Here is a 27,648-nt window from a genome sequence, read left to right as displayed (position 1 = left end):
GAGTCATGGGGCTAACAGAATCAGTGATATTTGATTGGGTAGAGACCCTGCAGCCTTCGTCTAGGAAAACGAGCTTTGCTCCCTTGAAATCTATTTGGGGATATCCCGCCTACTGGCGTGGATTGTATCGGGCAAAGGCTGGCCCTCAATACGAAGGAATTCTTGAATTGCCTGCCTCTGTTTTCTTTGGACCGTGTCAGCCGTGCTTCAAGACTACGCTTCTCGTGAAATATTTCCTCTCGACTGCCCCCGAGTCATTGGCGAGGCGTCTGGTGATGTACGGAGCCTACATTAGCAACATGTAAACGAAGCCACTGTTGTCCATAATCAGTCCCAGAAAAGATATACCGCATAGCCACTGAGGAATGCCAAGATAACATCATGGCGCCGCCAAAGGACAAAGAACGAAAGAGAAAGTTTCATCGGAGAAGCAAAAACGGATGCACTCGATGCAAGGCCAGGCATGTGAGGTGCGACGAGCAAAAGCCGCTTTGGTATGTTAAACTTCCGGTCTTACTCGTGGAACAATCGATACTTTCCCCTCGTTTTCTTGTCGTTGCTGCAAGGCTACGCGAGGCTCCCGCGTGGAATAGACGAGCTTTGCATGAGGCTCCGGTCGGTTGAGTCGTAAGCCTTGTAGGACTGACTAACAAATATTGCCAACACAGCACCAATTGCCTTCAGACGGGGAGTGAATGCATATATCCGACTCCAGAACAACCACTCCCATCCAATGATTCGTCACCTTCGCCATCATCGTCGTCCAGCAATGTTGCTCTGGGGAGCTTTGGGACCCAAATGGCACTTACCGAGTCAACGGCACCGGCATCGCCAGGGATGAGCAATGCTCTCAATAACTACGTCGGAGGCTCCTTCGATGCTCTTCCGGAGCACTCCAAACGCCTTCTGCGACATTGTAAGTCACTTTACTGAGAGAAATACTCGTCCCACAGGGTTAACGTCTTGTACCAGTTTCACAGTACACGGTTTGGGGTTCGAGACCTGTTGCTCGGGAGCTGGAATCTTCAGCGTGCGTCAACCTGGTCGTTGGGTCGACATGACCTGCTAAACACATTGAACTGACAACCTGCTAGAATACAAAAATCGTTCGAGAACCCTGGCTACATGCACATGTGCCTCATGCTATCAGCATGTCAGTGGGCATGGGTTACCGGTTCGATGGACGAGGTCAGGATCCCATTCTTGTACCATAAAGCAGCAACCTATCAATTCGCGAGAGAGCAGCTCCAGAGTGCTGAATTGGCACAGAGCGGAGACACTATGTTGGCTATATCTGCGCTTGCGCTGACTGAGGTATGGATATCCTTTGTTAAAGTCCGACCCACTAGTCAATCGTCACTAACAATCTGTGATCAAGGGCGCGATAGGAGAACTGGACGCCTCCTCAAGACACTTAAAGGGTATACAATCTGCGGTGAAGGAGTGGAATAGGGTTGTCGATCCAGTGCCGACGTTGCCCCAGAGAATGCTCAAGATGTTAGTTCTATTGGAAGATCATAGCGCTAACAATGATGTTTGCTGACATTTGTTCAGGGTCGGAGAAGGACTACGAACCGGAAAAGCAGGCCAGCTCGTGAACGTGCCCGAATACCAACCAACCTTTATGGCTCTCCTATTTGCGTCGATATGGGATATCACAGCGCTGCCGCCACGCGAAGCTCCGAGATATGGCTGGTGGGAAGATCTCGAAACCCCAGCGGCCAGACTTTGGCAAAATCATACCAGAGACCTCAACCTCAACTATGAGATTTCAAGAGGTTTCAGCGCGAGTCAATATGTACCACGAATCTTGAACGGCGACCCTAAAAGTAGCCGAACAAGTTTCATAGCGACCTTCTTCTATCTTTGTTCTGAGCTGGGCGACAGATACTTCGATGTAACCATGATCGACTGGCTCCTTGAACAACTCATAGACGATGTTAATGCAGGCGAAGAACATCTAAGAATGAGTGAATGGACACAGTCACTCTGGTTATTTTGCGTACTATTTGGTGCGTCCATAGCGTTCACTGGCCGGGCCAATAATGTAATCGAAGAAAGACAACTGAGCAAATGGCGAGGCGTTTACGGCGACAAAATGAAACTGGCCAGTCGAGAGCTGGGAATCAAAAGCTGGCAGTCAGCCCGGGCGATGCTGGCTGAAGTGGTGGGAGGGATAGACGGCGAATTAGAAAAGGGTCTAGAGGAGTTATGGAACGAGGGGATATCAGGAGAGACGTCGGGCGAGAGCAGTGCAAGTCCAGCAGTAGTAGAGCTGTCAGAATCCGACTAAGCCATGCTTCGTCACCTCGACTGAGTTGGCGTCTGACTGCTTGAAAATAGAGTGGGAGCAAGCTAGGTGATGTGTGGATGCGAGCTATCACATATTTTTGGTGTTGGCACATCGTGGTTCAAAGGCCAATGAGAAGGGTCGATGAGATACCCGGAAGATAGACATCGGCTGGGCTGACGGTAGAATGCGAGGCCATCAACTCATAGAATACATAGAGTTTTCCGTGGAGGAAGAGATGAAATTCAGATGGTTACCTAGGTAGGTACTTAACTTGGTGTTCAGCAATAACAAAGCTGAGACGGTTTCACCATCACGTGGAGTTGCGGGCCGCTTCCCGTTTTCTCCTTTCCTTCCATTGTTCCTTCTAGCAACTTTCCCAGGTAGGAAATACGGGGAATGGACGGGGTGGAGGGAAAGGAAGGTACGGAACGGCGCTCCCGTTGAAGAAGAAGGAAGTACGGTACAGTACGGTAAACTCAAAATCGCGGGTGGCTCGGACTTATCAGGGCCCATCAATCAAACATCAACAACGCATCGAATCGAGATGATTTTGCCTGAGCTTCGTCTCCTTTCTATGCTCACCTGTGTCAGTCAGTATCGGCAGACGCCGGCCTGGTCAGTGTTTTCAGCGACAATGCCTCATCACCAACCATTTCTGGGACTGGGCCATCTTATGACTTGATTGTTTGGGCTTGTCGTCTCGCCATCTTCTCTCATTCTGTCATCGCGCCTCAGCCGCCTGATTTTGCATTTGCATGTGCATTTCACAGACTCTTGACCGCCGTTGTGTGTCATGTATGTATGCCACGAGCGATTCGCTGGCCCATTTTGTAGCCCGCTCTCATCATTCTAACGGACATCAAAGGCCTACTAAAAACAGACCAAGGCCTACCCCGCCTGTTGCGGTCTGCTACATGAGCAATCACAGGACGTAGATAAAGCACCTGGGTGATAAGCGGCATACTCGGTGTGCCGTCTGTTGCATATTGGCTCACAGGATGTGGCCTGGTTGGCAATGGTTGCTTTGTTTAATCCACCCATGCTGACTTGGCCGCAGGACTTGAGAGTAAAGGAGGGTCACTTCTGACAATAGAGCAGCGGGCCACGGCCACGAAGACATGGCCAAACTGACAGAGACGAGAATGGCAGAGTTTCTCGTTAACTCGCGACTTGTAAATCCTTGAGGCTGTGGTGGAAGTGATCGTCAGGAGCCCAGCTCTGAGATACTTTGCGGTCCAATACGGAGGCTGCTGAGTCCGACACTAGTTTTCATCCCAAGGACAAATGCCTCAATGATCAGCCTCAGTAATTAATCGTTCGCAACACAGGCGAAATGACCATCTGGACGCAATCTCGGCCAACCTCTCATTTTCTCTCCCGTCGACCATGTTTCCTCACATCTTTTCGCAACGCATCCGTGTCCAACTTGGTTTTGCGCTCACGCAGATGCATTGATGCGTTGTCCAACAGCCATTATCCCTTCCTCTCATAGGTTGATGCTAGGTGATAGGATAACGGACCAGGCCTTATCTCCACCCTGACCCATCCTAAATCAGGGAAGTTAACCAGTCGCTCGTCGCTTTGGCCCATCCCTTCTGTGCTGATCCTTGCAATAGTCCAACACACCGGTTTCTGCACTCTGAAATCACAAACGCCAACTCACTCCTGCGACCAGACAATGGCCGCGTTTTGCGGCAGTTACATGGATAGTGGAACCCTGTCGTGTTAGCAGGTCAGGCTTCTATGACAATAAAACCCGCAGGATCCCTCGTTGCCCAACTTCTCCCTTCTGCTCCTTAATTTTCCTGCCCAACTCTCGCCTCTTACTACCCAACCCACCACTCAGTCTCATGCTTCATAGACTACCAAGCCTTTCTTGCCCTTCTTTCTCACACAACTATCAAAGTTTTCAATCTTCCACCTGGAATTGAAAGCAACCCAATCAGCCTAAGGATCCATCCTGTCGCGCAACAACACCAACAACTCGACAGATTGCCACTGGCCTGAACGTGCAAGACAACGTCCTAACGTTGTTCTTTGCTGATCCACGAGCTCAAATTTGCTCTCCATTCCGAGGATACAATGACTGTTACTCTTGTGACACAGCCTGCTTCCATGCACGCTTTCAAGAACTCTGACCTCGATGAGGTTCACTCGTTGTCCAGGTACTGTTTTTCTTACTCTTCCCTGGGAGGTTCGCATTTGCTTTTTCAATCATGTTGCTCGCAAATCATGTATACCGACAATCTTGCTTCTATCCAAGGATACCAAGCCAGGAAAACTGTGTCCAACTCGACCCAAGGATATGTCCCGGAACTCTTTCTCTGGATCTCAAAGGACCTTGATATATCCATGGATGATCACGACAACAAGCCCCTGGACTCAAGTTGACTGGATCTGTCCGCCCGGACATGGAACAATAATATTATATACTGGCCATGAGCCTTGTGAGTATTGCCCGCTTTCAAATTGAATCAGCAGCTCGTCGCCTGGAGGTCAAACCTGGACTTTTTATGGGCCACAAGGATTTCTCCGGATATCAGGAGTCGACCCAAGGACAATGGACCATTTCCTCTGATCTCGTTTTCTGGATATGGACCTTTCATATGCGGATTGTATTTCGACAGGACATCACGACCCATAGACTTCCGACTGGACTCTGCTCCTTCTGTACCGCTTAGCGGTGTTAGACATCAAGGTAGCATCTGGCTTAATGGCCTGCAATCCAATCTGATTGCTTCTTCGTGCAGCCGCACTGGACTTCAATTCATGGACACCGATTATGCTTTCTACTGGACGTTCTCTGCCGGACCACAATGGTCGCCGAGGATCTCATTGTTCTGCTCAATCGACACTGGAATTTCAACATCGACAATACATGATGCTATACCAACTTGTTTTTCTGCGAATACTTAGATTGATGGACTGGACTTGACGACAACAGATTCAACATTCCCAACCTGCCAAAGGAACACTGCCGGATTCGATGTGATTTGATTACTGTATTGACGACCTTGCCTGGCTACAACAATGATCCATGGATGACCCACAGGATTTCGACAGAATGCAAGATCTAATCCTAGGCTATGCTTCACACTGTCATACTTGGTCTGTAAACTAATGCCACATGAAAATTGTCTCGAATGCTAACCTAATAACAGATTCAAAGTTGATTCCGAGTTATGACTTCAGTCTTGTTTCTTGCTGTTCTACTTTTGCTTTTCTCTGCTTTTATATTGCGACGAACGGGACACTGACCCTTCCCCAGCGATTACAGCTACTCTCAGCCAGCATTGGCCCACAACACTGGACTCTTTTCTTTTTCTTCTCAAACAGAACCATCAGCGGACCTGTTGACAGGTTCGTCATGGGCCACGACAGTAGAAGGACCACAGAACTTTCAAGATTTCTCAGACAATGGATCCGCCCATTCCGGAGAAGCCGAGGAGTTCATTTTCACATCTGGCCATGCTACGCCCCGAGGAACCAGGGTGCCTTCCCAAGGAAACTGGTCCACATCCAGGACTACCGCTTCTGTGACCCAAGGTGGACAAGCCATGTCCAGGGTGAGCTCAAGCAGGTCTAGCGGCTCTTCGCTGTCACAATCATCACATCTGTCCAACATGGACTTCACAGGTAATGCTTCCGCTCTTCAGACTGGAACCCAGACCGGTGCTACCTTGCATGGGATTGATACTTGCCTCCTGGATCCCACCGATGGTATTACGAACCAGATGTACTGGCCCGGCTACTCCCTTGACGGTGGACTGAACGGTGATGCCACCTTTTCTCTTCCCGATGCCAACCCTCTGCATGTCGTTCCCTCTCACATGCAGCTTGGTCCTGATGTTTCCCTGGTCGAGAACTCTCCTCCCAGCCCTTGGGACTGCTTTTCTAGCTCCATCTCTCGATCATCTTCTCCCAACACTATTGAGGATTTGTGGTTCCCGAACCAGAGCCCAAACTCATCTCCTGAGATTCAGTGCCAGTCACCGAGGTACGTAGCCCCCAACCGCATAGTGACCCCTGATCCGGTTTCTTACCAAGTCGACTGTTCTAGCCTGGATCGGAACCTCCCTTTGATCTCTGAAGATGCCAATGGAAAGGCCATGACCACTTTTGACGAGCTTCCTGCTGCCACCTCTGCCTTCACCGGTCCACGACGACAGAACAGCGATGGTGAGTCAGCTCGGGACCATGACCTATACAAGAAGGCCGCTCCATACGAGGATGGACTTTATCACTGCCCATGGGAAGGACAACCAAGCTGCAACCACCGACCCGAGAAGCTAAAGTGCAACTATGAGTAAGAATTAGAAGTCTATTCAATGAGATAATGTATACTGACTGAGCTAGCAAATTTGTGGACTCCCACTTGAAGCCCTACCGCTGTAAGGCTGAGTCGTGCGAGGGCGCCCGCTTCTCGTCGACTGCTTGCCTCCTCCGCCATGAACGTGAGGCCCACGGACTCCATGGTCATGGCGACAAGCCTTTCCTCTGTGTTTATGAGGGCTGTGAGCGCGCCGTTCCTGGAAATGGATTCCCTCGCCAGTGGAACTTGCGTGACCACATGAAGCGTGTTCACAACGACCACGGAAGCTCCAGCGGCTCACCTACAACTGGATCTGCTCAGCCTGCTAAGGGACGTAAGCGCAAGACTGAGACTGCCGAGGCTCAGACTTCCCACAGCCGCAAGGCGACTGTCAAGTCTATGCCTCCTCCCCCGGAGCCCAAGGAGAACATGACCCAGCCCCTTATTGACCAGTGGATGGAGCACCGCAAGGCTGTGGAGAGCCTCGTGCGAAACCTCATCAAGCCTGAGGATACCCAGAACCTCCAGCACATTGGAACTCTCCAGAACCGTCTGGGTTCCATGATGAAGCTTACCAACGACCTCAATGCCATCAACAACCCAGGAAACACGCTGGTTGGCACTGGCTGAATGATTCGTAAGTAGTTGTCTGGACATATAGACCTGGATCAAACTAACCATATGTCAGACATGCGAGTCTTGTCTGCTACCGAAAAACACTGAAATTGATTTGTGCAAGTGCACAGGCAGAGAAAAGAAGTCCGTCTAATACAGAGACAAATTCTGAATCTCGAAGACGTCCCAAGGAACGGGCAATGATGCCACAGATCTACGACAGAAGGACATGTCCAGCCGAGTAGACTCTTTCCTAGGAACGGATGCACTGCATTACAACCGGAATCCCTCAATCCAAGGACAAGGACCACAGATGTCAACCAAAGGATTGCGCTATTACTGCGCCAGGATGATAACGGAGTCCCTGTTACGGGAGAAACAAACACCAAGGACTTCAGAGTCGAGCTGAGAAGAAAAATGGGGGATGTCGCGAGGATGACAACAGACACATTGATCACTCTGATATGAGTTTGATACAGATTTCACAGTGAGCAAGTACAACAACAACAACAGATGGCCCTTGACAACAGGAAAGGGTAGCAGATTTAGACACTTTGTTTGGGAGGAATTTTGATATTGATAGCATTGCTGCAGATAGGATTTGAGTTCAATCGAATTTTTTTTTCTTAGAAGAGTCTGGTAACATGCGGGTGTAATTGTGCAAATGTTTTTCAGAATGGCCTGACATAGTTACGGCGTATGGGTCGACAGTATTCATAGCCCGACTAAGTGACGTTGTTAGACGGAACAGGGCCTTTTTCTTATCCATGTACATGGTTTCAAGGTCCTAGATTCATTGCAGATACATCGTAGATGCAGTATCCAAGGGCGAGAAACAAGTCAAGATCAGCGGTGAAACCTGTAGTTTTTCGGGAGAATCAGGGCCATGGTCTCCGGGACCAGATCGTGGGGATAGTGAATGCAGCTCCTCTGTTTCGGGGTTGTTTCCCCCTCCACTTCCTCCGTCGTTGAGGCTTACCTCACTCACTCCGCATCACCGGGACTGTAGAGATTATGATTTATAGAGGTCAAGGTCGGTAGATGACACGACAACTGCGTTGAGTAGCTCCGAGATGTCGGCTCGGTCACGGTCACGGTCTCGGTGGTTTCAGTACATAGCATCCAACCCATCTCGTACATTAGTAGTCAAGGTTGTCAGTTAGTGGAGGCCAATGATGGCTGTTAGGTCCTTGAGCCTCCACTATGACGCTACTGCGTTGGATCAGCCAAGGAGAAAAAAAAAGAAAAACGACACGGCAGAGAAACGTCTGGAAGTCTTTTGGTTTGGACTGTATATATGTCACATCAAATTGCGTTACTGGGTAGTGATTGACGGACAAGTGGATGAAGGAGAGAAACGGAGGGGCAGCGTATAAGGAACGGTAACAAGCTCCGAGCTCTGCCGCAAGGAAGAGAGAGGGTCAATGTGTTCTTGTAAGTGCTATCTGGGTGTTGAGCTGCCTACTACCTATAGAGGGAATATGAATGAACTGGCTGCTCTGACCAGAAATACACATACTATGGTGTCATTGTACTCGATTATCCCCCTGACAATCTACTAAATCCAAAACTGAATCCATTGATCCATATCCTGGTTATCTGTCGATAATTCATGACCTGACTTGATCTGGCCTGAGCGGCCCAACTTAAAGTACAACCTACCTACCTTACCCACCATGAGACGGGGACGTAGGTAGCTGAGCTACTAATATCCATTACTGAGGGACCATTTACATAAGGTAGCTTTCCCCTACTCATAACACCACTTCTCATTCTACTTCATCTGCCTCAATTTTTCCTCGCCCAAGTCCATCTTCTCTAAAAACATCATTTCACACTAATACTCTCATCATGGCTCGCAAGTTCTTCGTCGGCGGCAACTTCAAGATGTAAGTTTCTACCCCGCCATAGCAATCTGCTTCGCTCTGCTCTTCAGGTCGATCGATTTTCTTGCTGCCCCTCCCCCTCCATGAAGCAAAAAGGCCGCAGATATTTCTTGGAGTCGCTCAGAAGCTTACCTTGATTCTCTATAGGAACGGCTCCAAGTCGTCTATCAAGGAGATTGTCGATAACCTCAACAACGCTGATCTCGACAAGAACGCTGGTACGTCATTCTTCTGTTCCCCTGCCCCGCGCATCATCTCAGTTGCTCAACAGAACCCCTTCACTCCTTTTGCCGGGGCGACATCAACTAACACGCTCGCAGAGGTTGTTGTCTCTCCTCCTGCCATCTACCTCCCTCTCGTCCGTGAGACCCTCCGCAAGGACATCGAGGTCGCCGCCCAGAACGTCTTCAACAAGCCCAACGGTGCCTTCACCGGCGAGATCTCCGTCTCCCAGCTCAAGGATAGCGACATCAACTGGGTCATCCTCGGTCACTCTGAGCGTCGTGAGATCCTCGGCGAGTCTGACGAGACCATCTCCGCCAAGACCAAGTACGCCACTGAGAACGGCCTCAAGGTCATCTGGTGCTGCGGCGAGACCCTCGAAACCCGTGAGGCTGGCAAGACCATCGACTTCGTCTCTAAGCAGCTCGAGTCCCTCAAGTCCCAGATCTCCGACTGGTCCAACCTTGTCATTGCCTACGAGCCCATCTGGGCTATCGGCACCGGCAAGGTTGCTACCACTGAGCAGGCTCAGGAGGTCCACAAGGCTATCCGTGACCTCCTCCGTGGTATCAGCGACAAGGTTGCTGACGAGACCCGAATCCTCTACGGCGGCAGTGTCAACGAGAAGAACTGCGGCGAGCTCTCCAAGCAGCCCGATATTGACGGTTTCCTTGTTGGCGGTGCTTCTCTCAAGCCTGCTTGTGAGTCCTCCTCATATGCTTTCAATGGCACGTGCTAACTGATACTTCTAGTCGTCGACATCATCAACGCTACCAAGCAGTAAATGCATGACTTCAAAAGTAAAAAGTCTTGTTTCCCCGAGGTCTTTGATACCTTCACATAGGAACAGATAGATAGATGATGAATGAAACAAAAATGATTATACCCATGAATAATCGGCTATGATTCTATTATAAGAGAAAGACTTTCCTCAGGTGATTCTGGAACTTTGAACTATCGCAAGAAACGGGGGGAAATCTTGCTAGAGCATAGACGTTCAGCCAGCGGTGAAGATGAGTAGTAGTTGTTATTCATGCCCCTCACATCATAGACATCTTGCTCTAAATCGTACAAATTTCCTCGCAACCCAATGCCACAAGCAGGCCCAATATTGTTTACAAAACACATAAATGTACAGAAAACCCAATTTTAGAAGCCAGCTCTTAAACAACCATTCCCTTGCCGTGGTATGGGGACCAGACGCCACGCACACTTGGTTGAGCGCTGTTGACGGCTTTGTTGTAACGTTTCAGCTTCTCTCCGCTAGCATCACGCAATAACTCGGCCTTCTGAAGGATTTCGTATGGTGATAGGTTTCGTACGCAGATAGGCTTAGTTCGACCATTGATGTAGTGACCGACAACGACGGGGTGCTTTCCGGGTCGAGGGGAGATGGAGAATTCGACTTGAGGGTTGGCGGCGGCGAACTTGGGGAGAAGAGACTTGATGAAGCCACTATTATCAGGTAAGGCAATGCTGAGAAGATTGGGAGTGTTTGTTTTACATACTTCATACCCTTGGAGCTACCGGCCCAGTCACAGTAGTAGAAGTCTAACTTCTTGCACTGGAGGATAAATGCGCCGAGGCCATTCTGCAGAGGTCAGCACTTATGCCTCCAAGACATCGTCACATTGAACATACCTGGCCCTTTGCTATTTGTCTTATCGCCTTAACAGTCATTTTTGTGTGGCCGTATCAAGTACCAAAATGATCCGATAACAGCCAGAAAGAATTGACGTGCCGAGAGGCTATCACCAGAAAATCAGCTCTCAGCGGAGTGTGTCCCATTTCGGCTTAGTGTGTGTCGGCAGAACATCGGCTGGTAGAACGCCTCAGCCGCTGCAAGGCATCCCTCGAGTCCAAGGCAGGCTCAAGGATTAATTTCCCCCACGAACGAACGCGCGACAACTTCAATTAAATTCCGCCCATTCTCGGCTCTTCTGTCTGTCCTTTATCGCTGACGCTCGCCTATTCATTCTTGGGTAATAACTTCATCTGTCGCTCCTTTCACCTCGTTGGACTTGAGATAGTGCCATGACCGACAAGCTCCCCCCCAACCTGCTCGCGCTCTTCGCGGCGCGACCACCTCTGCGATTCCTAGAGCCGCCCGATCATGCGCCTCAGCACCGCACGACAGCCCCCATCACCGGTGTCGCACAGTTTCTCCCGGAACTCCAGAAGTACAAGGAAACTGATGTTTACAACCCCACTGAGAGTTGGTTGCAAGCCCGCGATCGCAAGAAGCGAGAGAAGAAGGAGAAGCTGGAGACGCTCCTCAGAGAAGCGCCCGATCATCGTCAGGAGACCATAAATTCCGCTACAAAATAAATGCTAACGTGGCTAACAGATAAGCCAAACGAGGACCCCAACGTTCGTGGCGATGCGTTCAAGACTTTGATGGTCGCGCGTCTCAGTTACGATGCTGATGAGAGGGATCTGGAGAAAGAATTTGGTCGCTACGGCCCCATCGAGCGTGTATGCAATCGTCATTAAAACATCGTATAGCCAGAGACTGACACCACCACAGATTCGTATCGTTGTCGATACTCACGCTCACGAGAAGCCAAACAAGAAGAAGAAGCCCCATCGAGGCTATGCTTTTGTCGTATTCGAACGAGAGAAAGATATGCGAGGTAAATATGAACCCTTCCCCTTCTGACTAGCCATTTGTATTCTTCCCTGGATGTATCTTTTGAGTTGTGGCCCTCAAGCTTGCCCTTCTCACGGATTATATGCGAGACACCAAAGGGCCCTCAAGCTTGCCCGTCTCTGCTTCTTCCTTTTCTTTTGTCAAATCCGTCAGCACACAAGGTACTATTTAGGGTAAGATTGACTGACACCTGCGCCATTCGGCGCAATCATGAGCAGCGGCTTTAGATGCCTGTGATGGTATGCGCATCAAAGATCGACGTATCAAGGTAGACGTCGAACGCGGCAGAACTGTCAAGGGCTGGAAACCTCGCCGACTTGGTGGTGGTCTCGGAGGGCGAGGCTACACTAGAGCTATGGCTGCTCGTCCCATGGGTCCCGGTGGCTTTAGCGGCGGTGGCGGTTTCCGTGGCGGCTTCAAGGGTTTCGACGGAGGACGCGGCCGCGGTGGTTTTAGAGGAGGATTCGGCGGTCGTGGAGGAGGATTCCGAAGCGGCGACCGAGGAGGCGACAGGGGCGGTGATCGAGGTGGCTACGGCGCACCTAGTGATGCCCCGTCCGGCCCTGGATTCGACCGCAGAAACGGCGGCGGCGGCTATGGTGACCGGGACCGTGGCGACCGAAGGGGTGGAGACCGAGGCCCCGGTGGGTATGATTCTCGTAGCGGTGGTCGCTCATTTGACGACAGACACGGCGGCGGCCATCGTGACGGTGGCCGATACGGCGGAGAACGCGAGAACCGACGCACCGGAAGTAACATGGAACCCATCGGAGGCCGACGAGAAGGTGGGTATCGCGAACAACGGGACCGAGACTACGACAGACCCCGTGATGACGATGGTGGCCGAAAGCGTGGCTATGACGGCGGCTATGAGGATCCTCGAAAGCTTCGTCGTTATTAACGGAGTAACTCTCCATGACCTTGTGTGGTGGGTTGCCGATCTTCTTTCAGTCATTAATTCAGACCCCTTTTCCACCAAAGGAAGGGTAAGCACACCATTATCGCCAAACCTCGGATCCTGAGGATTCCCGATTATACTATACACCTCTGTCGGATAACGCTCGTCGGATATCACTTTTCTGCTGTCATTATTTAACCAGCCGACATGACAGTCAACTCGGTTTGAGGCATCATCCACCGGTACATCCATATGAACTCGGGTTTACACAACTGGTCAGGTAACCTTTCTATGTATTCTATTTGCTTTTCTGGGAGTCGGGTTAAAATCTGGAGGGTTGTTCGATGGTGAATTGGCCATTTTATGCTGCATAAAGGGTAAGACTCGGTGACCTACTCCGTACTGACCCTCGAGATGTTGCCTAGGCTGGCTAAGAAGGCCGACTCTGATGTATCACTTAGGAGTTTTCATGTTCAATAACATTTAAGAAAAGAAGCGAATCTTGTGAATGTTGTGAAGTACGTATTGTCATTTGGGCGGGCCTATTGGTAAAACATGATGCCCTTTCATATCCCATGGCCCTCAACGCCGAGATCCCATAAAAATTTCATGCTGGTATCAGTCATTCAAACAGAAGATGTTAAACCCAACGTCTAGCACCATTTTGTATGCCGTATTCTAGGCTCATCTAATTCTCATCCATAGCGTTGGGGTTAACCTCTGTCACCTCAGAGCTAGCGGCGTTCCAGTACCTAGATCATGTTAGTTTTTTGTTCTTGTGCTGAGTGATACTTCAGAGGAGCTTCAACTTACGCTAACACCTTGACCTTGAATTCGCTCAAGCATACGTCGAAAAGCTTCAGCAATCTTGTCTGTCGTGAATCCAAAACATCACCCTCCTTGCAAACAACATACTCCTCGCCGTGACCAGCCTCATCACCGAGAACGACACGGCCCTTGACCATACGTGTAGGGACACCAAGACGTCGCAGCTCCGGCTCGATGGTGTGTTCGAGAGGAACATCGTGCTCAGCGGGAACCTCACCGGCGGTAGCATAGACGACACCGGTAGGAATAGAAAAATCACGGGTGGCCACAGCGCCGGCACGGGCAAAGTCGACAGGGGCGAGGTTCTCAAAGTAAGAGAGGATTTCATCGACAGGGCGGTTGGTCAAGATCAGGCCGACAGTACCGGTCAAATAACGGCTAAGGCCCTCAATTCCAGGGGCGATTGCCTCCTCGGGTGTCTGGCCAAGAGCCTTTGCCATGAGCTTTGTCTTTCCGAAGAAGAGACTAGGGAGAATTAGCTGCGATCAAGATGCTTACACAGAGAGGCATTACCGGCAATCGGACAGCTCACGTCGGACGTCCTTGAGGTGGTTGTTTCGCATGTTATCGACGCTGAAGACAAAGCAGTTCTGGTACTCGGGGACAGTATCGCGGATGTTCTGGAAAAGCTTGTCCTTGTTCTCGCGCGTCTTCTTAGAGACCTGTGTGAGGTGAACAACCTTTGCGCGCTTCGACTTGGGCATTTTGGCGGTATGATTTGTTGATAAAAGGGTTCAAAGGTGATTCTAAAAGGGGCGAGATCGAAGGAGGATTGAAAATCGAAAGTTTTGGTCGGTGGTTATGGTTTGAATGGGACTTGAGATCTCAATGCCTGCTACAGTAGGCGGCCGGCTGTCCACTGGATTTTTTGCTTTCTGCGATAAAAATTTCGAATGGGCGAGCTATCTTATCAGTTGACCCCGCAATTTTGCTCACCGAGGCAGGGGTCCAATCGCTCACCCAAGGTGTACTAATCCGGTAATTTCGGGCAAGATCAATACAATAGCATTAAAGTAAATCGAATCCAAGTAATGGATTCAGCTTCTTTGTTTGCCAGTTTCTTGTTTTCAACTAACTCGAAAACAGAAATTATCAAGGACCAAGATTGATCACCTTAGCCAATCCAAGATACTGGATGAGCTATGTTGAAGGGATTGTATCAACGTGATAAGATGTAGCAAAAAGCAGGCAACAGACACTCTTGCCGGTCAATGTTGTTATAGCCATCTTCTGTCAAGCACTACCTTATAAGATTGCAGTAAAGTCTCACCCGGGGTCAGCTGTTTAACTGTAACTGAATACAGATGTAATACGTGCAGCTGGGCTAAGAAAATGAAGTATGGAAGTAAGATGATACTGCTCTCGAATCTTTCTATATTCAATTGACAGTCGTTGGTTAATATCCAGAAGTAGGTAGTGAATATTCAGAATGAGGCTATCACCAAAAAGCAAAGTGAGGTGAATTGCCATGGAGCCGTTTAATGTCAGATACCACACCAATTATCTTCGAGTCTGCAATGCTGCAATGACAGGGTTGTATGCTAGAACGCTACATAATGGTGACATAAAGATCCCTGAAAAAACTAGCGATATAGTTGAGATATCCCGAAAAGTTTAGGTGAGTTTGATCTAACTCGGTACTGCAAGCGCTTCAGATACTTTAGTATTGAGCTAACATAAGAATTTGTTCTTTTGTATGGTCGCAAATCATAAAGGTAGCTGATGCTTGCCGTCGAGTTTCGTCGAGACTTGGCGTCTTTCGGGAAAACTATTACACACTTCCCGTTCCGAAGACAGAATCGTGAAAAAGAGGGAAAGAGAACAAGACAGATGACGCACAGACCACCTTCTAGTTGGAGCAGCCGGGAGCTCTGAAGTCGTTTTCTTACTGGAGCCACACAAACACATCACACATTGTCCAAACATCTCTTTCATCCCAATTGCAGAGCCCCGTAAACAATTCGACTCCTCCCTCTCCTAACCCTTCTCCATCCCGGTTTCTAGCTAATTGAAGCTCTACCTCTCCCCACTATCTTTTCCATTTCTCACTCTCCAAGTCCCGTAACTCTCGATCTCTTCTCCGATCCCGAAGTTTGACCTCGCCACCCCTCACGTCTTTGCCTTCCAACCACGAACCCTCGACTCCATTTTGTCATCAGGCTTGCCCTATTCTGCTTGCTTGCTTGCTTGCTTGGACTCGATTCAACCCAGCTCCAGCCACATCACTTCAATTTCGACCGAACACGATCCTCATCTTGAGCCTGAACCCCTAACATCAGGCTCTGTTTCTTCGACGTTTTCACACCCTCGTTCGACCCGTTTCCGCGACACTGAGAGCTCGCCGGTTGCGCACCCAGCCTAATTTTCGCTCCGAACACACTCGTCATATCAAACTTCACACCACAACACACAGCCATCATGGCCTCCAACGGTAACTTCACCCAACAGGATCAGTACAAGGAACCTGCCGACCAACAACAAACAGCTCCTACTACCTCTGCTGCCGATGGCTCTGCCACCGCTGCCGCTTCTGCCACCAACAACCCATCCAAGGATGAGGTTGGCTGGTATTTCGTGGAACAATTCTATACCACCCTGAGCAAGTCGCCTGAGAAGCTTCACGTATGTTACCTCCGTTGCCAGTGCGCTTTCTTCGTACTAACGACCTTGATAGCTTTTCTATGGCAAGCGCTCGCAATTCGTCTATGGTCGCGAAGCTGAGGTTGCCAAGGTCTCTGTTGGCCGACAGGTAAGTTAAGATGGAAAAGGAACATCTGGATTGGTTGCTAACAGTATAACAGGACATTCAAGAACGCATCAAGAACCTAGACTTCCACGACTGCAAGGTCAGGATAACCAATGTTGACTCCCAGGCTTCCTTTGAGAACATCGTCATCCAAGTGATTGGCGAGACTTGCAACACCAACAAAACACCCAAGAAGTTCGTCCAGACCTTTGTCCTTGCCCAGCAACCCTCCGGCTACTTTGTCCTCAATGATATCCTGCGATATATCGATGACGAGAGCGATGATGAGTCTGCTGCTGCCTCTGAGGAGCCTGCCGAGGAGCCTGCCGCTCCCGCTTCGGAGGAACCTGCTGCCGCTGCCGAACCCGAGGCTCCTCAGTCTGTCGAGGAAACCAAGGAGGAGGCCCCTGCCCTCGATCCCGAAGTCGTTGATCAGAAGCTTGAGGAGGTTTCCACTTCTAAGGACAGTGTGACTCTCAACGGCAACAACTCCGAGGAGTCTGAGGCTAAGGACCTTGAGACCAAGCCTGAGGATCCCGCCGAGACCGCTGACGAGGCTGCTAAGGAGCTTGCCGAGGAAGACGTGAAGGAGCCCGAGAAGCCTAAGGATCCTAGCCCTACACCCGTTTCCAAGCCTGTCGCTCCTCCTCCTGCAGCTCCCGAGAAGCCTGTAGCTCCTCCTAAGCCCATGACATGGGCCAGCCGAGCTGCCGCTGCCCTTCCCAAGCCTGTTGTTCCTCTCCCCAAGACTACTACTCCTCCCGTGAACCAGAGCCGTGCTCCCGCTCCTGCTGCTGCCGCTACTTCTCAGCCCGCTGCTGCTCCTGCTGCCACCTCTGCAGCGCCCGCCACTGAGTCCGCTGGTAAGGATGCGGCTGGATGGCAGACTGCAGGCAGTGACTCTAAGCGACAGAACCGACCTCAGTCTGTTTCCGGACCTCCTGCTGATAAGGAAAGCACCACCGTATACGTTAAGTTCGTCACGGATAAGGTCCAGGATGCAGACCTCAGGAACGCTTTGACTGCTTTTGGCGAGCTGAAGAGCCTTGATATCATCCGCCAGAAGGTAAGTTCAGATCCTCTACTATAAGACTGTCGTTAAAGCTAACATGGCATAGAACTGTGCATTCGTTGAATTTAAGACCCCTGAAGCCTCCAAGGCTGCGGTTGCTGCTAATCCTCACACCATTAACGGCGAGACTATCATGGTCGAATCCCGTCGCAACAAGCCCGGTGCTAATAACGCTGGTGGCCGAGGCCCCGTTTCAGGACGTGGCCGTGGTAGTGCTGAAGGCGGACGATCCGGCGGCCAGGGCCCCCGAGGCAACTTCTCTGGTCAAAACCGTGGCCGTGGTGGTGCTCCTCGCGGCCGTGGTGGTGCCCAGTCCCATAATGCTTAAGCAACAGCGACTGGTATATATAAAGTGGCAAGGACCAGACTTTCACACCAGTAGTCTGTCTTGGTTCTGCTATCCAGGCCCTGGACCGACCAGGATACCAAATCGAAGTAATCACAACTAATCTACGTGATATGCATAACCATTCAAACATCAACATGAGGGGACGACAACAGAAAACAAGCTCAGCAGATGGTCAGGGGGAGCGGTAAGGGAGCGGAGTTTGGTATTCCCTTTTGGAGGAAGGATGGAGTTGGGAATTTGGAGTCATATTTGTTCGTTTTTCAGTTTCGGTGGTTTGCGCGCTGCATCTGCATCTGATCCTCTCAGCCGGCGATTGGGTTACGGATTTCAGCGAAAACAGGGGAAAGGTCCTAGGCTGGGAGCTTTGATTTGGCATCATTACTTTCTAATGACCGTGTACATTCTTACAAAAGCGAACGGACGGGCGATAGAGGTGTCAGTACCCGGATGGGCAAGAGGACAACGACGGGTATACATACTCACGAAGCAGTGACAGTTGACGATGATGGACGAGAGTCCAGGCCTATGATGAATGAGTAGGCCTGGAGGGACCATGTTCTGTACTTTTTACTGTGCAAGTAGTAATGATCAGTAACTTTTTGGTTTCCAATGTTTGAGTCGAGCTACCAGATCAGATCAGATCAGCAAGTGAGTGCAGAATTTTCATATGAGGTCAACGTTTTCATGTCATGTCATGTGAGGCAGGTAACGTAGCATGCTGAAGATCCAGGACAGGAGGGGCATGACGGTCATGATATCCAGTATCGGTCTAGAAGGACCTGTAGAAGCAATGTTGTTGTTGCTCGTCTTGTATATGCGATGATATCCGAAGTTAAGCTTGCAGAGCCTCGTGGATCAAACAGGTCGAACGGTTCGTCGCATTAGAAATTGTTGTTAATGATGGACGTTGGTCAAGGTTCTTTTGTAACAGGGGAAAGCATTGACAAAAGGCCAAGCCAGTTACTGGGGGACTTTTGAACGAGAGAGGATACCCACGCGTAATAGTTACTATGCAAGAGGCAAGGAGAACTTGGTTTTGAATCTATCGACGGTCAAAGTTGCACGTGTTCGTGTAACAGACACCGCGATTTAATTCTATCCATTCGGTTCGTCGGAGACTATCCCGAATAGCCAGGGCGTGTCCTATTATTGTACACAAGGTCAGGTATGGGAGCTTATTCCGGACACGCCGCACAATGACATGGGGAAACAAAAGGTTCCCCGGGTATTTTTGCGACCTTCTAAAAGCAGACCTCAGGGAGAAAAAAGAACAGCCAATATTATGTGAGGGAGAATTTCTGGCGATGGGACGATGCAAGCAAGGTCCTTGCCGAGAGATCCGGGGAGTATCGTTATTATTATCCTGGGCGATCAGTTCAGTTAGTTTGCTATGGAAATATCTGAGACAGCGGCTTGAGCTGATCACATTTTCGTTGGGATTGTTTTAGGAGTAAAGGTTGCAGCCAAGACGGGAGAGGATCATCCATGGAGTGCTTGTTCTGTAAGCCTGTAGGCTTGGTTTACGATACATGAATCACGTACGTGTATGTAAGTCAAAGATAATTAATTTGTGGATGGAATGTGAGAGCCTCGACTTAAAACTCCGTCGATGGTACTTTTTAGGATCATGTTCCTTGCAAAATGAGACAAGGAAAGGATCGACATAGAGCCTGAGCTCTCCAGACTTGCTTACAGGTCTCTCGGAGGAATAATTACCGTGCGATTTGCGCGATCGTCAAGAAGCAATTCGACTGCCGGTGTCACGGACGGAATTAGCAGCAATCCAAAGCCCAAGCCCAAGCAAATCAAACAATCTCACTGCATGATGAATTGGTTGATTATCTTGATGATCAAACGTCACGTCACACCAAGAAAAAGGGCTTGCGTGTTCTCTCCCCCGCAACAAAAACAGGCTCCTAGGCAATGCATGCAACATAGGTTGTGATAGTACTAGTTATCAATCGGCCCTGCTCCAGGTTCTTGTGCTTAATAGTAACCTATTGGGAACCCAATGGACAGTAAGACGGGAAGTTTCTGACGGAGATGGTCCGGAAATGTTGTGCAACCCGCGCGGGCCGCTCTAAGAATTCTATTGACAATGTCTATTGGGTCCTGCAAAGAAGAAGAAGAGGGGGGGTTCGGTGTGGTCCGTGTATTCATTAGATTCGTTGTCTTATGCGAGTGAGTTGACTCTTGATGTTCCTTCTTCGCATTCATCGAGTCCGAGGATGAGTCGATCAGTTCATCCATGATTCGTCCAGTCAGCTCGCATGAAACATGAAAAATGATTTACCTGTAACAAGGAATGAAAATGTCACGATGGCTGACTATGAATAATAGAATAACAGGAAATACTCATATAGAATATTAGTGTGGGGCTATTTATGATTCGAAAAAGAGACGCCGAGTATAGAAGGGCCTGACCCCAGACATAGAGAGGGGCCACTATCAAAGGTGCCAATGCTAGTATCAAAAGTTCCTTTGACGAGCGCAACGCTTCCAGAGCGATGAGGTAAGCTGCCCTGCCGTGGAGAAAAGGATACGTGGGCCTCAGGGAGCAAGAAAACGCCGGACCTTAAGGTAGGGTGTCACAATAAACTTAGCAGAGAGTCCCCTAAGCTTAGGTTAGATTTACCTAAGCATTTTTATCTCTTAGGGCCAAGGTCCTACATTTTCTTTCCTCCCTAGGTAGGTACTCCGGAAACTTCCCAGGAGTCTGGTTCGCTTTTGACGGGCGAATCAGCAAGCAGATTGAATCATTATTCATCGAAACGGTGAAGGGCACTTTTGTAACGGAACAAGGTGCAGTTTTCTCTGTTGGTTGGCTCATGCTGTTGCGCCTGCAATGCGGCGTCTCGGATTGATGAAATGAGAGCCGAAAATATATTCGCTGTGGAAAGGACTTTTGTGCGAGTTGACGTCCTATCAGGTAACAGGATGAATGAGTTGCAGGACAGGTCTCGTGTTTAAAGGCTTTACATATTAAGCGACGACCTGAGGCTCCGGATCTTGAAGTCGAGACCCGGCCGAGATATCGATTGTGGCTTATGTACGTTGAATAGATTAGTCCGTATCGAGGCTTGAACTCTATCGGGCGCCTCCCTCGATTTACAGGTATGGGCTTTTTGGATGTTGGAACGGCAATTGCCCTTATACCAAAACTGTGAGGACTTGTATAGGATGATCGCCCAAAGAGGGTTGGGTGATTCTCATATCGACAAAACATATAATTCAAGGTTAAAATACATACTCGTAGCAGAGCTTCCATTGGCAGTGGAGAGAAACTCTCTCAGGCAAGTTCTGTGCCGGTTATCCGTCACCCTTTTGTGACCTCCCCGACCGGGACTAGCGAGGCAAGGTGGGGCCGTGTGCTGCAACTTCCTCGTGCGGTTCTGTCTGTGAGTGTGGGCTTGTGAGACCCTAGTTCGCGGGACCTTTTGGCGGGAAGGTGGTCCTTTTGAACCTGCAACATGCGGCTGCCACTGACAGTCCACCACCGAGAGACAGTGCCAGGCAGGCGCAGGCACAGAACAGGTCGAGCAAGCCATGCCATGTGTCGTGCTTTCCCGGGACCGGGGGGCTTTTAACGATCAGGGTGCTCTTTCCCCGACATCTACTAGGTTCAGTTACCTTACCTAGGTAAGTACCTACAGTACAATCTCACTGCCCAGCTCCTGCGGAGTCAAATCGAGTCGACAACCAGGCCTTGGAAGGAAGAGGAGAACCCTGGACTTGGCACCACCAACGACTTCTTGCACTCTTCATCCTCGCGACATCTTCGAGGTCAACAATAGCACCTTCAGGTCAAGATACAGAGCCCTACACCAAATCTGAAAAAGATATCCACTAGCACAGGCGAGATCGGCAGTCAGCGCGGAAATTCGGCGCATTTAGTACAGTAAACTCTGCTGCACTTTGATGCGCTCTTCAAAAGTGCGGATCGCATCACATCCGCGCATCCCACAACCCGGCCGAGACAAAAGGCCAATCAAGACTCTGTCGCATCAGATCCAAATGTGATTGTCCTGACTTGCTCGATTTAGGCGAAATCGCTTTTCTCGAAACAAAAAAAATACGGTAGCGTCCACTGCAACAGCGCGCCGGCAGCCTCATCTCGCCACTCTGAGCCTGTGCCAGCGTTTTGGTCCACGCTCCCAATACCATTCCCACACCCTCACGTTTCTACGACTTCCGGCTGCCACTCCACTCTCTCATCTGAATCCTCCTCAAAGCTCGGTTCAACGTGGGCCCTTTTGAAACGGCTGACGTCGCTTTGTTCTGGTCTGGCTGCTCCGGTTTGGTCACCGTTTCCCTGACCTTACCATCGATCCTAGTCACCCCGAGCAAAAGAGCCGCCGCATTTCCATTCCTCTTCCATACCCCATCGAAGCTGGACGGAGGCACGCCTGGTTTGGGCCCTACCGGCATCCCGTTGAACCCCGTCTTCCAGCTCGACTCACACCCCCTTCGACCCACGATTCTCTCCTCAAACTTACGAACCCCTGCGTGCGACCTTCTTCCACGACAGATGCTTCTCTTCATGGATCCATGCTGACTGTTCTGATCCTCTCACCTACGACTTCCGTTGGCTCGCTCCAGTTTCTTCTACCAAACCTCTCCACACAACCTCAGGGCGGGTCGGAATGATCAACCTCCTCAGTTTACCGTCCTCTATGGAGACTCCTATGGCCAATGCTCGTTGAGGTTCACGCCCCCAGACGACAGAGTCACCCTGTGAGCCTTTTCCGTTCCGTATCGGCCGGTCGTGGGGCCCTCTCCGACTTCATATAAGTCCCATCTCCCTCCAATGGACCTACGCAGGGCCACGGCCGAGGACGATGTATCATCCACGACCGCTCCTACGTCGCCGCCCCTCAGGCGGCGTGTATCGATGGAGGAGGACCTCTACTACCAGCGTGTCATGACAAGTCCGCGCCGACCCTCCCAGCCGCCTCCGTACCAGCCAGAGCGAGATCCGCCGCCGACAACGTCGAATGTCTCCCATGCTGGGGATCGTTTGGAGAAGGGGAAGGAGCTCACGACTGGCGGGGGCGGCAAAACTCAGCTTCATCCAGATACAGGAAAAGAAAGCCTTCCCGACTATAAGAACTCAATATTACTGGAGGGTGTATTTGACAAGAAACACGAAATCGAAAACTTGATAAAGAGGGCCGAGGATCGCCAATGGTATCCCGTTCACGTCTGTTTGAATGGAACAGCGCTTAGCATATATGGTACCAAGAAAGCATGGAGTTGGGGTAGAACACGCAGTGACGGGCCATCGGTCGACCCAGATAACCCTCCATGGGTGAAGAGGGGCAAGCTTGAGAAGACATACAGCCTCTTGTATGCGGATGTCGGTATTGCCGCTGACTATACGAAGTAAGCTACCAAAAGCCAAGGCGTAGGATTTGTTATTGACAAGATACAGGAGGCGATATACCATCCGTATTCGAGCCGAGACAGACCAATTTCTCCTATGCTGTATCGAGCTGAGTACATTCAACAAATGGCTCGAAGGTCTGTTTGCAGCTATCGATATTGCTCTGCCTCTGGAAGACCGAGATTTCCCGCGTGATATGTCTATTCCCCGAATACAACGAATTCGTTGGTTCCATGGCCAAACGCCAACTGCTACAGCTATTGACTTGTCAGAACTGGGCATTGAAGGGGGATCTGAAGAAGTCTCTGCGACAACAATTGAGGCTCGTCCATCAGCGCCACCTTTACGATTAGCTCCAGAATCTCAAACCAGGCTAGAACCTGAAATTGAGGTTGAAGGGGATGAAGAAGAAGTGGTTGAACCCCCTCCACGAATAGACCTTGCCCGTCGTCTCAGCACAACGTCATACAACAACATGGGCATTGACCCTGTCGATGGAAAATGGATACCAGAACATCAGTGGTCGAGTGCTCATGACTTGCTGTATGCCAAGCTCTGTTACAGCAACTTACTCTTTAGAAGTCCCCGCAAAACACCATACATCATCAGCAAGGGCAAGAAGTTCTATGTTGATTGGACGACAGGCCGAATGGTCAGGGTCCTCCCGCCTGCCTACGGTGAGATCGACTACTTTGGGGCTTGGCAAACGGTTCATACCGAAAACAGACTTATCTGAGTTCTTGGCCAAACAGACACTCCCTCCTACCACTACCATATCATCTATCTCATATATCTCATCATTACCACATACACATACTCACTGGAGTCGACATCTATTCTCTTACGACAGACACCACCGCGACCAGTCATATTCTCTTCAAGATGACACACTTGACCCTATCATGGGTTGGTTCATTCTACGACACATACAACTAGATCAACTCATATTATGTCACATACGGAGCTAGATATTCTTCTCCTCATCTCTTACTTTCTTCGCAGTACATATTTTCTCTGCATATCTGGCGCATGGAAGGCTGCGGGTGCATCAGCCGATGATGACAGGGGCTTACGATCATGGAACGGAGTTTGCATCTCATTTATTGTTTACTTAGATCCTCGTGCTTTCTACATTTGAGGACGCTACACGGCATGAGTTGTGGTGAGTCGCGCCCTCGGCCATTTGGTCTTGAGCATGAGTGGCCATGGCTGCTTTTCCATATCAGCAATTCATACACGTTTGCATGCATGGATTGTGATGCATGTACATAGAAAACATTGAAAGAAACATTTTGAAAGATAACATTGCAACTAAATGCCAGATTGACTGTGAAGGTTGCTGCGTAAATGCTGTTATACAAGACAAAACAAAACATTGGTATAATAACGCCCGTTACTCCCGGATCCATTGTATGACCACTGCATACGTTCAGCTTTTATGCTATCTATATGCATCTTTTTCGTCGTTCACATTCATGATGATGCTCCTTGTTGCCCGCCACCGTTGGCAGCGTCAACGGCTGCTATGCCCTGTCTCGTCTCAGCAGCAACATCGTCCACAACCGGACGCAGCGCGTCATTTGCGCCCTGGACATCGGCGACGACAGCTTCGAGGGCATCAAGAAGGGCACGGATTTCTTCTCTTTGACGACGAACTTCATCATACAACAGAGCGTTTTGCGATTGTGTCGTTTGTAGGCGAGCATTGAGTTGCGACTGGTGCGCCGTGAGGGCGGGTGTGAGATGTGCGGCGAGGATTGCTGATGGGGGCAGAAGGTGAGGACTATATATACGTTAGTGGATGGCTATTATAGCAGTGGGGAGGGAACTTGCGGTGTTGGTTCTGCTGTTGTTGACTCGGCGCGTCGGCGGGAAGCATCGCTAATAAGGCCCTCTAGATCATTGAGCTTAGGAACGACCTGTCTCGACACCATAATATTGTCAAACTCTTTCTGCCCGTCTCGTATTAGCATTGTCCTTATTTACCGCTTCGTTGTGTCATACCTCGCACTTCTCGCCAAGCTTATCAACCATTTGTCCCTGGACCTGCCTCAACACACCCTCCGCCCTCTTCGCAACTGTAGGGTAGCAGCCGGCGACATTATCCCATCCAATCTTCCCCAGCGTCTTCTTTAGCGATCGCGCATAGAGTTCTTGTAGACGCGCGGCGCGGGGACCAGGCGAAACGGCTGTGTGTCGCTGAGGGAGGGGGGGTGATGCGGGAGGGTCTTGTTCTGATTCTTGTTGTTGTTCTGCTTCTTGTGATTGAGTTTGTGTTGTTTCTTGGGCTGCTTCGGCTTGCGCGGGTTGTTCGGTTTGCGGATCGGGCGCCATGACGATAGATATGGCACCGATGTTGAAGATGTTTGTTTGTTCTTGGTGGTTGAGAGACGCGACTGATAAGGCGGCGCGTGGGGTAAAGTGCTATACATAGTCTACCTCTTATCGCACGTGGTCAGTCATGATCACTATAATTCCTTATCAAGGAAATCCAGAGTCAATCTGGTCTTAAATATCCAGAATATCTATATATGTCTATGAAAACAAGCTTGTAAAAGCCAAATGTATGTCATGTTTGTATGTACGATGTGTATCCGCCCATGCCCAGCCCATCATAACAACCGAGGCTCATCAGCTCATGGAACTTGCACAAGTCCTCATGACGCAGCCTTTGGTCTGTTGCACCACCGTGTTGTGGTTCCAAGTAGAAAATCTATAGGGTATCGATTAAAAATACCAAGGAAAAAGTGTTCGTTCGTCTGTATTTTGTTGATGTTGTCCCTCTCGTCCTCTTCTTCATCGTATGTCTCTCCGTGTTCAGTTGGCAGCCAGAATTGCAATTGCGTCAGCGTCCGTAGCGCGATCCTGCTTTCCGCCGTTTCTTCGCTTCTCTTCCTCTTCTTTCTTGATACGATCTGCTTCTCTTTGTCGTTCGTGGCTAACATATGTGGCATATCGAAGTGTCCCAAGTGTCAAAACAGCCATGAACAGTATTCCCAGAACAGAGCGACGGATAAGGATCCATCTTACTGCTTCAATTTCTGATTTAGCATCGCTACTAAGAACAATGCTGATCTTGTAGTTGATTTGCTGAATCTGTGATACTGTCAGTCACTAAATCTTGCTGATATCGGAAAGGGTCCTTACGGAGCTCTCGACGCTTTTCTGTTCTTCTCTGACGGCCATTTTGCGATCGTTAAATGAACCCCGAACATTATCATTAAGTGTGTGAACCTCCTGGTTGAGTGATTGCGTCAAAATGTCGACTTCGTGCTGCAGGTGTGTTCGCTGTTGTCGTAGCTGCTCTTCTTCAAGCCGTCGGTTATTCTTAATCTCGGTACTCAACTCTGAACAAGCTGCTGTGAAAAGGTATGTTTCCTGAGGAAGCTGTTAGCCAATGTTGCTTAGCCCCCCGTCGACCAAGACCTCACATTTTCCACATCGCTCTTGCTGACAAGAGTTGACTGTGCTATTTCGAGATTTTCTGCGAGTAAGGTTCGAATCGCCTTCATTGATGTTGTGGCTTGCTCCTGTGTGTAACCCCCTTCTTGTAATTGCTTCACAAGCGAGTAGGTATCAAAATGGTGGACATAGGGCGGTGGGCACATGGCCGGCCCTGGTCTTGTCGTTGTCGTCTTCTTGGTTGTTTCTGGTGGTTCCATATGCAGTACTGCTTCAAGGGGGCCGCTTTGTTTTGCCTCTTCCCGGGCTGTTCTGGCTTGTTGTTCCTCCTTCGATGTCTCGTTCTCCTTAGTTTTTTGCTTACTGCTCGTCGATGCAGCAGCCTCGTTCGTAGGCACTGGCTTATCTGGCGTCGCCTGTACCGACTCTTGTGTCGTACTGCTCTCAGGCTCGGGACGAGTAGGAATTTCGCTAGTGAGTGGATGCGAGGCATTAAGCTTGGCGGTCGTATCTGCCCTTAGGGGCTGAGGCTCAACAGCTTTTCCTCTCCTTCGCGCAAAAGTGCCTCTATGTCGAGCAAAGCCAGCAGCAGAACGGGGTGTCGCACGTAGACCTCGCAGGACCTGCGGGCTTAGAAAGGTCAACCGAGCAGCGGCCGTCATCGTGGGCAAAAGATGACCCCGCGGATAGAAAAGGAGTGAGTAGCGATCGATAGTTTCGGGGCATAGAATTAGCGGCGGCTAACGATTTCCGAGAAATTCAATCATGGAAGCAAGGGTTTCTCCTAGAATATTATCGTTGTGTTGAAAGAAGTGGTTGTTGAGGTTTGATATGGTGCAGCCCAAAGATGTAGCACGTTATGGCTCTAAAGATATCTTACAGAGGGTCCCGTCGGAGAGGAACCGGCAATCGGCGTGCGTACCTGCTTAAATGACTTGGCCTCCAATGGATCTCGCCCTCATATGTCATTTATCCAAAACTGGTTTAGTGCT

The 27,648-nt window shown here is 49.9% G+C and overlaps 11 protein-coding genes across 11 annotated transcripts; 6 read left to right on the top strand and 5 right to left on the bottom strand.

The window, feature by feature from the left end:
- Window positions 1-381: 381 nt before the first annotated feature.
- Window positions 382-2,293, top strand: FPRO_05059 (uncharacterized protein; the record flags this gene model as incomplete). Its single annotated transcript, XM_031230635.1, has 6 exons — window positions 382-494; window positions 669-916; window positions 973-1,030; window positions 1,095-1,314; window positions 1,379-1,497; window positions 1,555-2,293. 6 exons carry the CDS (start codon window positions 382-384, stop codon window positions 2,291-2,293), a joined length of 1,497 nt encoding a protein of 498 aa, XP_031080752.1.
- A 2,082-nt stretch (window positions 2,294-4,375) lies between these two features.
- Window positions 4,376-7,235, top strand: FPRO_05058 (uncharacterized protein; the record flags this gene model as incomplete). The annotated part of the gene is made up of 3 exons (XM_031230634.1): window positions 4,376-4,458; window positions 5,562-6,599; window positions 6,650-7,235. 3 exons carry the CDS (start codon window positions 4,376-4,378, stop codon window positions 7,233-7,235), a joined length of 1,707 nt encoding a protein of 568 aa, XP_031080751.1.
- A 1,836-nt stretch (window positions 7,236-9,071) lies between these two features.
- On the top strand, window positions 9,072-10,112 carry FPRO_05057 (putative TPI1-triose-phosphate isomerase; the record flags this gene model as incomplete). The annotated part of the gene is made up of 4 exons (XM_031230633.1): window positions 9,072-9,109; window positions 9,254-9,324; window positions 9,427-10,029; window positions 10,081-10,112. The coding sequence occupies 4 exons, from the start codon at window positions 9,072-9,074 to the stop codon at window positions 10,110-10,112; spliced, it is 744 nt and encodes a 247-aa protein (XP_031080750.1).
- A 379-nt stretch (window positions 10,113-10,491) lies between these two features.
- FPRO_05056 (putative mitochondrial ribosomal protein, large subunit) lies at window positions 10,492-11,008 on the bottom strand (the record flags this gene model as incomplete). The annotated part of the gene is made up of 3 exons (XM_031230632.1): window positions 10,492-10,783; window positions 10,837-10,919; window positions 10,970-11,008. The coding sequence occupies 3 exons, from the start codon at window positions 11,006-11,008 to the stop codon at window positions 10,492-10,494; spliced, it is 414 nt and encodes a 137-aa protein (XP_031080749.1).
- Window positions 11,009-11,362: 354 nt separating this feature from the next.
- FPRO_05055 (uncharacterized protein) lies at window positions 11,363-12,879 on the top strand (the record flags this gene model as incomplete). Its single annotated transcript, XM_031230631.1, has 4 exons — window positions 11,363-11,624; window positions 11,676-11,803; window positions 11,856-11,961; window positions 12,197-12,879. 4 exons carry the CDS (start codon window positions 11,363-11,365, stop codon window positions 12,877-12,879), a joined length of 1,179 nt encoding a protein of 392 aa, XP_031080748.1.
- A 685-nt stretch (window positions 12,880-13,564) lies between these two features.
- FPRO_05054 (putative MRT4-mRNA turnover 4) lies at window positions 13,565-14,408 on the bottom strand (the record flags this gene model as incomplete). The annotated part of the gene is made up of 3 exons (XM_031230630.1): window positions 13,565-13,628; window positions 13,690-14,169; window positions 14,218-14,408. 3 exons carry the CDS (start codon window positions 14,406-14,408, stop codon window positions 13,565-13,567), a joined length of 735 nt encoding a protein of 244 aa, XP_031080747.1.
- Window positions 14,409-16,122: 1,714 nt separating this feature from the next.
- On the top strand, window positions 16,123-17,850 carry FPRO_05053 (uncharacterized protein; the record flags this gene model as incomplete). Its single annotated transcript, XM_031230629.1, has 4 exons — window positions 16,123-16,326; window positions 16,379-16,453; window positions 16,506-17,516; window positions 17,569-17,850. The coding sequence occupies 4 exons, from the start codon at window positions 16,123-16,125 to the stop codon at window positions 17,848-17,850; spliced, it is 1,572 nt and encodes a 523-aa protein (XP_031080746.1).
- Window positions 17,851-20,459: 2,609 nt separating this feature from the next.
- Window positions 20,460-21,139, bottom strand: FPRO_05052 (uncharacterized protein; the record flags this gene model as incomplete). Its single annotated transcript, XM_031230627.1, has 2 exons — window positions 20,460-20,485; window positions 20,542-21,139. 2 exons carry the CDS (start codon window positions 21,137-21,139, stop codon window positions 20,460-20,462), a joined length of 624 nt encoding a protein of 207 aa, XP_031080745.1.
- A 1,539-nt stretch (window positions 21,140-22,678) lies between these two features.
- On the top strand, window positions 22,679-23,990 carry FPRO_05051 (uncharacterized protein; the record flags this gene model as incomplete). Its single annotated transcript, XM_031230626.1, has 2 exons — window positions 22,679-23,253; window positions 23,303-23,990. 2 exons carry the CDS (start codon window positions 22,679-22,681, stop codon window positions 23,988-23,990), a joined length of 1,263 nt encoding a protein of 420 aa, XP_031080744.1.
- A 737-nt stretch (window positions 23,991-24,727) lies between these two features.
- FPRO_05050 (uncharacterized protein) lies at window positions 24,728-25,588 on the bottom strand (the record flags this gene model as incomplete). Its single annotated transcript, XM_031230625.1, has 3 exons — window positions 24,728-25,037; window positions 25,112-25,206; window positions 25,259-25,588. The coding sequence occupies 3 exons, from the start codon at window positions 25,586-25,588 to the stop codon at window positions 24,728-24,730; spliced, it is 735 nt and encodes a 244-aa protein (XP_031080743.1).
- A 483-nt stretch (window positions 25,589-26,071) lies between these two features.
- On the bottom strand, window positions 26,072-27,318 carry FPRO_05049 (uncharacterized protein; the record flags this gene model as incomplete). Its single annotated transcript, XM_031230624.1, has 3 exons — window positions 26,072-26,350; window positions 26,402-26,632; window positions 26,686-27,318. 3 exons carry the CDS (start codon window positions 27,316-27,318, stop codon window positions 26,072-26,074), a joined length of 1,143 nt encoding a protein of 380 aa, XP_031080742.1.
- Window positions 27,319-27,648: the final 330 nt, after the last annotated feature.

Source organism: Fusarium proliferatum, assembly GCF_900067095.1.
Source record: "Fusarium proliferatum ET1 genome assembly, contig: FPRO_scaffold004, whole genome shotgun sequence".
NCBI lineage: Eukaryota > Fungi > Ascomycota > Sordariomycetes > Hypocreales > Nectriaceae > Fusarium > Fusarium proliferatum.
This window is presented reverse-complemented; position numbering and strand designations above follow the sequence as displayed.